This window comes from Dendronephthya gigantea, unplaced genomic scaffold, assembly GCF_004324835.1.
Source record: "Dendronephthya gigantea isolate DGI-Jeju-01 unplaced genomic scaffold, DenGig_1.0 000009F, whole genome shotgun sequence".
NCBI classification, from domain to species: domain Eukaryota; kingdom Metazoa; phylum Cnidaria; class Anthozoa; order Malacalcyonacea; family Nephtheidae; genus Dendronephthya; species Dendronephthya gigantea.
The window spans coordinates 2,219,021-2,227,002 of NW_021163019.1; the positions used below are offsets into that span (position 1 = coordinate 2,219,021).

Sequence of the window (7,982 nt, forward strand, 5' to 3'; positions counted from 1 at the left end):
TATTCTTAAAAAAAATTTCTGAAAATTTGTGTACTGCGGTGAAAAAGCCCGTAGGATATTTGTTATGGGCGAAAGGAAGCCATATTTAATCCAGCTTTCATTTTAGATCAGTTAGTATTATTTCAACACGCGCAGGAGGAAATATCGCTTCGATATTCCCAGCTGTTGCCCCAGAAACCTGCACACAAGTAGCCACCTGGTCCCCGTGCCTTAAAATCGGGGCCGGTTATGACGTAATCCGGTACGAGGTTAGAAAAAGGCGATCTAACCATGGGTGGGACAGTGGGCGTTGCTAAACTTACGACGTTACGAATGGCAGACAATGATGTACCTGTGATAACCAAGGCCAGCCGTGATCTGGAATGAGGGACTAGGGAGAGTACACCCATATCTGACGATTGAAAGACACAATTGCCTAAAAATGAAAATAATTTCCCTAATTGAGGTCCTGCATGAAGCAAGTTGGAAGGGCGTTTATTAGCACCAGTCAAGATTGTCAAAATTTCCAGAGAATTACAGCCGGAATTTTCATAAGTAAATCTCTTGCAAGAAACGTTGCCAGTGCATGGATACTGGTATTTAATATCCTCTGAGATTCATGTCTGAAAATGTTCATGTTATATTGGACATTTCGTGCAGGAGTGAAACATTAATAAGCACAACTAGAACAGTCTTACCTAAATTAATCGAACTGCCCTTGTCAACCCTCAACGGGATCCTCTCCAAGTAGGTAGCAGTAAAAGAAAGCTCGCCAACGATAATCAGGTTGTGATCACGAATATTGCTGTCAACAATATCTTTGGCTCGAATTATTGGAACAGTCGCATGCGAGGTGAGGTAATATGTGCTAGCGATATAGACGGCCATCTGAAGTAACGCCTGAGCTGTGTGACTCTTTCTCGATGTTCCTGGAGATTATGCATTAACAGAAATAAAGACATGGTTGGGCTGGAAATGTCCCTGCATGACCCCTCCCCATCCCCCTCCAAATATCCCCTCGCAACACTCCAACCTACCAACAATGATAAGCAGTGGTTGTTCAGCAATACGTCCTGCGGGACCATGATTGAGGGGACCTCGTTGTGTTTCAGACTCAAAACATTCACCGGAAACCTCACATACCCTCCAATGTCTCTTCCCGTCTTTGCAGAGGTCAAACACATTACCTAGTGAAAAAATATGCAACGAACGTGGATAAAAAGCATCGAAGAAAAGACGAACCGCATATCGGTGGAAACCTCACACGACCGCCAGAGACATACCGTTTTTTCTATCGACTGAAATTTGAATCCCATCCACAAAGACTCCTCCTCTCTCTGTCCAGCGAACTGGGGAGATTGTGGGCTCAGTGAATCTTAATCTGATCACGTTTGATGTAACCATGGTAACGTTAGACCCCGTGAATTGAATCCGAACAGTTGTTTTTCGAAACGGGGTCGCCTGTTGCAAAACCCTGACTCCACGAACCCCTAAATGAAGAGTTTAGAGATATCTATCAATAAGGAATTATCTGCTATCATGTGAGGGATATGGCTGAAGTTTCCTCCAGTAGTAGAACTGTATCAGATTGTAGTAGAACTGGAACAATAAGAGATGGTTCTTGCTAGATTTCCACGAAGATAACTATAATAGAAAGCATAAACGTTAATCTGTTAGCTCACCTTTGGAACTTGCGGGATTGAACAATGTAAGTATAAATTCTCCGGAACCCGCGAGATTTCGGTCTGGAGCATGGAGTGAAGAATATTTCAAAGCCCCCTCGTTTTCACATGGTATTCCTTGTTCAGTTCTTGGGCATGCTGTTGAAGAGAAAGTTAAAGTCAAGTTTGAGTATACCCATTACACCTATTATATTCAACCTTGACTAACATTTTTATCACCAAGGTCGAGTATACCATATTCCGGTATATTCGACCTTGACTAATTTTTAATCACCAAGGTCGAGTATATTCGACCTTGACTAAGTTACTTCATGCACTAGTTTTTTATCATGATGGATATTAATGGCTAACCTGGCCTGGAGGTTTTAGTGATGGCGAACTTGGAGTGATTTACAAGGAACTCTCTCATATCTCGATCGTTCACCGCGCCTCCGTCATTCTTGCTGTAGGTATCCCACCACCAGTGACTCTTATCCGGCAATTCGTGATATGTGACGATATTGCTTTGCTCTCTCAATAGCCGAAACATCCGCCTTGAAAAATACGGATGCACTATCTCGTCCCTTGCTCCGACGCGGATCATGACTGGAATACCCTAGGGGAAGGAATGTAGACATTATACCATGAATTCAACACCACGGGGGGGGGGGGTATACTTCGAGTTTATCTAATGACGTAAGTTAGTCATTACTTGTGCCTTGTGAACCGATGGCTTTCTAGAAATGACATTATGCCATAGATTGCACCAATCTATTTGCACCAACGAGCTACTTTTTCTCTTTGGATAATTGTGAATAATTAACGGATGTTCACAAAAGGGAACTTATACCTCTGAGCAATTTGCAACTGTCAAATAAAGAACAGCTATCACGTACCTTTAAATTAGGCACAAGTTTTCCAACATCATTTTCAGCATTACAAGTCTCTAATACATGTTTTAAACTGGAGTCCGTGTGGCTGACGCTGATATCAACCTTGAAGAACGTATTCCACTGTCTATAATTTTCTTTGCTGATCCAACCAGCTATTGAAACAACAGCTAGGGTGATGTCGGGATGATGTGAAGAAAGTTGCCTGGATATTAGATTTTGAAGATTATGATCAGGTGGATTTAATGGATCGAAACGTGCCACTCTAAACCCTGTATTAATTCCATGTGGAGTATACGAAGATTAACCTTAATCTATTCCTTTATTGTTAGTAGTTGGGTAAGAAGTAAGAGTTAGGCTCAGATTTAGGATTAAAGTTGGGATTGATAATATTCGTTGATTCAAGACATGAAATTACTACCTCAGACTCGTTAAAACTAACAAGATTCATAACATAAACAATAGGCAACAAGCACTGTAGTGTTTTCATGGTACAACAAGGGATAACAATCTATAAGACCCTAACAATCCTTACCAAGCTCCATGACCACCCATGGCATGACCAGCAAACACGACCGCCTTATTATTAGCCTTCGCGTTGATCCAATCATGTTCGCGCGTGAGTTCCGCAAGTTTTTGCAATGACGTCATAGCTGTGAGCTCGCCTGGGCCTTCCCAGTTGTGATCACCGTGCCTGGAGGGCGCTAGTGTCCACAGTCCTTCAACCCCAAATATCCATCGATCCTCCCCTCCCTCCTTTCTCTTGTATGCTTCGGCATGAGTCTGGGCTGTAGACCCTGAAGAAACAAATATTTTGATCTAATGGATCAATATTAACAAATTTAATTTAGTTTGATTTAGGCAAACCTCCGTAATAATTTTACCGTAGATGAGGAACCTGGCATGATTAGTAAAATGTTGTTTTATGCGCAGAGGGTCTAACGAGATGGTTTGGTTATACGAAAAATGATTGAAATGTTATTGAGTGGATGAGAAAAGAGACTGAGGGGGATTTGAACCAGGCAATTCTTGGAAGTCTCGCCGGTAAAACTGGCTCTTGGGTTGTGAACAAAAACATTGGTAGGCAGAGGCAGAATAGTTTACCTGTTCCATGAAGAGTTAGGAGTACAGGATACGTCCGTGATGTAACTCTTTCATCGTCGACGATTGGAAAGATAGTCGCAGCCCGCTGCACGGAGCCATCGTGGTCGATGAAGGTAAACAAGAATGGCTCGTGTCTTGAACGACATTTTATCGTGAAGCGGTTTTGCACTTTTGAACCGTCACTGGACTTCAATTGCAGTAATCCCTGGATATCTTTCGCAGAACACGAGGATGGCTTCAGTTTCACGCTTTTAAACGTAAGCGTGGCAATGATTGAACGAATCTGACCGGGAGCAACGGTCAAGGTTTGAGTTTGGTCAAGATGTAAGGCAACGTTCGGTCCGCCATTTTGTGATACCACAGTCAATTTGGTGAGCGTCAGCCATTTGGACGGATGGTGGTTTGTGACTGGAATGGACACATGGTTGCTGAAAATGCGACCATCGACCAGGTCTGGGGTGATCACCGGGTGAATATTGAATGGTGGAGATTCATCCGCCGGTTTCAATTTGCAATAAAAGCTCATGTTTCCTGTCTCTCTGGCACGCAGTAGAACCGAGTGGAAACCAGGTTTCAAATGAACGGGATACCTGAAACACGAGCAAATGTTAAATGGACTCCCTTCGAACTGTCTTGAGGATTAAAGAAGGAGTGCTAGGGTGAATTAGGGATATTGTTTGGATCATGTGGATGGATATTGGGTTCAGACCGTTCAGTTGCTTGACTCATACTTACCAATAATTTACATTCACATAAACATCTCCGGCCAGCATAGTTTCGTCAAGATACACTGTACTAACTCCGTCACAACGTATTAGCGCAGTCATCTCACTATTGATTCTGAAATCTCCAACAAGCCAGCCTTGCCACTCCAGAACCGCGCTCGAGTCAAGATGAAAAACAAGCGTATCCCAGTTATCAAGTTTCGGATCCACGGTAACCCTATCTTGCGTCGCTTCGATTGTGCTCCATTTCACGATGCCCTGAGGGGCCAGTTCTGAATAGGCCTGGAAATCTTTCCCATATCTTTGACACAATATTTTCCCAATTCCTCCGAAACTTTCCAACGGGTCGCCGTCGATTTCGGCCTTGCCAATTTGAAACGGTCCAATGAAATACCACAGGGTTATTTGCCCTGTGAATTCACCATCGATTCTACCTGCCTCTTTGAAGCACTTATTACCCCTTGTTCTCTTTCCTTGTCTATAGTATATCTCCCCTAGATGCGTCCATAATTCTCCCTGGTCTTTATTTGATAACAATTTCTCTCCAATGCACAGCATCGCCTTGTCCAATTTGTCCTCGCATTTTAATCGTAGGATGTTGCTCAAATCCGCTTTGGTACACTTCGCTTTATTTGCCTTCAGCCTCTTAATATCATCCTCAATGTTCTTGTAGAGAGCTTTTTTATTTTGGCATAATGTCACACGGATACAAAACGTTTGTAAAGTCAAGAAAGCTAAAAGCGTTCGACAGGAAAACATTTCTTTAAAGCGTTCACACGATCCCACCATTAGCATTTTCAAACAAAGGATTTAGCGGATAGTACAGACAATTTAAGTGTTAATACAAATACTATTACGGCGGATTATAGATAGCCGAAGGTTCACTTTTTATGTAAGGTACAAATTTCGAGCCATTAGACCACGCGATATGAATATTACAACGCGCCTTAACTCGATCGAATTCGACAACAATGAAACAAGGTTCGTGGATACAAAACATGGCTGGCGTATTGAGATAGTCATAAATCATTTTTCATGCTCTCTGAAGACAGCTTAGCACTTCTCAGATTTCAAGAGTCGTCGGAATTCTAGTAGTGACATTTGGAGTTTTACCAAAAGAAAACTGAAATGCTTTCGAAAGGGTTATCCGTTTTCAAATCAGATTCTTGAAATGAAAAAAATCTCTTTTGTACCAGCTCAAACGAAAATAATATCCGTCTCGGGACGTCGAGGGAAATGCGCAATCTGAAAGCGCAACTAATGCTAATTTACAGGCGGCATGCGTGCGTAGACAATCCCGCCTCAATTTCGAATTAAGGAAGATTAATGATTTCTAAACGGCCATTTGATCTCACGTAATTGAGTTTATGTCAAGATTAGAAGCATATCATTGTCAATAGGAGCAGCATTTAACCTTCCCCGCTGTCTTTGATATTTTGTAGGACAGTCTAAACAGACGCTTATGGGCACAACGCTAGCGGCAATACTCGAATAATAATGTGATATGTCAATGGTGATATGTCAGAGTGTTGCAAGTCTACTTAGTCTCTTACTTATAGTCTCTAGTGGTGTTGCCAAGAATTGGTGGTGTCAAATTTAAATTGAAATAATGTAGGATCCCATTGTTGCCATATAGAATACGATTAACATTTCAAAGCAATTTGAAATCAAAATTTTAAAAAATTTCGGACAGATATTTTATGAAACAGGGAATTTGCAGACGCTGTCCAAATAAGTTTCACAATTCTTGAAGTCCCAGATCATCCCGTATCCGTGATGTTTCATCGATGGTCTGAGTTCGAGTACACAGCGCGTGGGACCCACGCGTGTGTCTCGTGTTTGCACAACTGCTTCGAGAAAAAAATATTCTAGTTCTACGTACACTTGGAATTATTGAAAAAATTAGAAATAGTTGATAGTTTCGAAGCGATTTTAAAAGAATTTCATACAGAATATGTCTAGCGAAGCGAAGGAATTGAAGGGCGGTCATCCGCCGGCTGGTAGGTGCAATTTGATGCGAAATTTATGACTTTTTGATGTTATAAGTTTGCGTTCAAAATCGTGCCAGGGCTCAGCTCACAAGGTTAAGTACAAGGTCCTCTTTCATAATAATTGTTACGATTTTCAGTCAAAGCAGGCGGGATGAGAATCACAACGAAGGCACATCCACAGCACCAGCAAACGCCCGAGCAGAAGGCAGAAGACAAGAAATTTATGGAGGAAGAACAAATCGCAGAGGGTGTTGAAGAGAAGTAGGTTTATTTACAAATATTTTGCCTCATTTGAAGGAATGAGATGTTATAATTCCAATTTAAGATTTGTAAGACCTGTTGTTTTGCAATTATCATGCCATGTGTTCGTTAATTGTTTAACGAGTTTATTGCTTTCTCCCCCTGGATAAACATATTTTATAAATAACTGATAGAGAGTTTTCTCATATATTCAGGGGGGAGTTCTTGATGTAGTTCGAAAGTCCTCTCCCCAGGCTCTGACCTATCAGCTATTATCCAAGGAGCCAATTATTATTAGTTTTATGGGTTATTTAAAGCACAAAACTAGCTTCAAAAATTTAATCACTGCATAATTTACATTTGTAGGCCAGCCAGCAAAATGCTGGTTTCAGGAGCAGAAGTGAAAGTTAACGAAGTATCAAAACCGGATTCTGTCAAGCACTATCATGATAAACCTCAACCGACTGTTGAGAAAACCCCTAAGCAACACAGCCATCAGCATTCAATACAACAGCCAAGGAAACAGTGAATTTGAATTTTAAAATAAACATTTAATTTTATGAGATGCTATGAGAAATGCTATGAATGATTCAAAACTATTGTGTTGTGTATTTAAAATTGAGTTGAAATAAACATGTTAAAGCAATGAATTTCCAAGAACTATTTAGTGAAAGTTGTATATATATATATATATATATATTATTGGAACAAAATGTTTTTACACAATGGCAGGTCTATTGGCAGTCAATGTTTCGAAAAAGAAACACTAACAGGTACTGCCTTAAATAGACCAGTGCAAATGCATCTACTTTGTAGTAGTTAACTCTGCCAAATGCCAAATTATTTTACTTGTCTGTGGTTGGTGATTGCCTTTAAATAGGGATTAGGCAAACAAAACTCTGTGAAAGCCATTTTATTGATCAATTGTTCAGCAAATTGCTATATCATATTTCATCTTCTGAAGGTGCCAAAGGACAGGTGCAGGAACAGTGGGATGGGGACCATGGATAGGGAATATGCCCCTATTTATAAACTTGCAGGAAAATTGCAACATTTTCAAAATATATGTTATAAACGTTTTACAAAGCGGTACAAATGACAATTTAATGAAATAAAAAAAATCAAATCCGTTTATGATGAATGCGGCAGGCATGTTGTACTTAAATGTAGCTATTTTACGCAAGACGAGTTATTCTGACGAATCTGACCGAACAGTTTTCTAGACCTTCAACTCTGTAACAATTTCCTCCAGTCGTTTTCCATATTTAGCTTCAATTGTTTCGGAAGCGTGTGAACTTGCATTTAGACGCAATGTCTACTTAACTACCTGCTGTGGCGAGAACGATATTCAGCTTAATAAAAACAAATCCTTTAATGCTTCGAACGCTGATA

The 7,982-nt window shown here is 40.7% G+C and overlaps 2 protein-coding genes across 2 annotated transcripts; one reads left to right on the forward strand and one right to left on the reverse strand.

Annotated features, from left to right (window-relative positions):
• Nucleotides 1-31: 31 nt before the first annotated feature.
• On the reverse strand, nt 32-6,344 carry LOC114517481 (uncharacterized secreted protein ARB_06907-like). Its single transcript, XM_028537217.1, has 10 exons — nt 4,370-6,344; nt 3,635-4,224; nt 3,066-3,327; nt 2,537-2,735; nt 2,013-2,256; nt 1,662-1,799; nt 1,263-1,469; nt 1,017-1,166; nt 678-908; nt 32-415 (listed from the first exon to the last, which is right to left on the reverse strand). Exons 1-10 carry the CDS (start codon nt 5,152-5,154, stop codon nt 123-125), a joined length of 3,099 nt encoding a protein of 1,032 aa, XP_028393018.1. The 5' UTR covers nt 5,155-6,344; the 3' UTR covers nt 32-122.
• On the forward strand, nt 6,204-7,240 carry LOC114517484 (death-associated protein 1-like). Its single transcript, XM_028537222.1, has 3 exons — nt 6,204-6,359; nt 6,488-6,611; nt 6,957-7,240. Exons 1-3 carry the CDS (start codon nt 6,314-6,316, stop codon nt 7,117-7,119), a joined length of 333 nt encoding a protein of 110 aa, XP_028393023.1. The 5' UTR covers nt 6,204-6,313; the 3' UTR covers nt 7,120-7,240.
• The last annotated feature ends 742 nt before the right edge of the window (nt 7,241-7,982 follow it).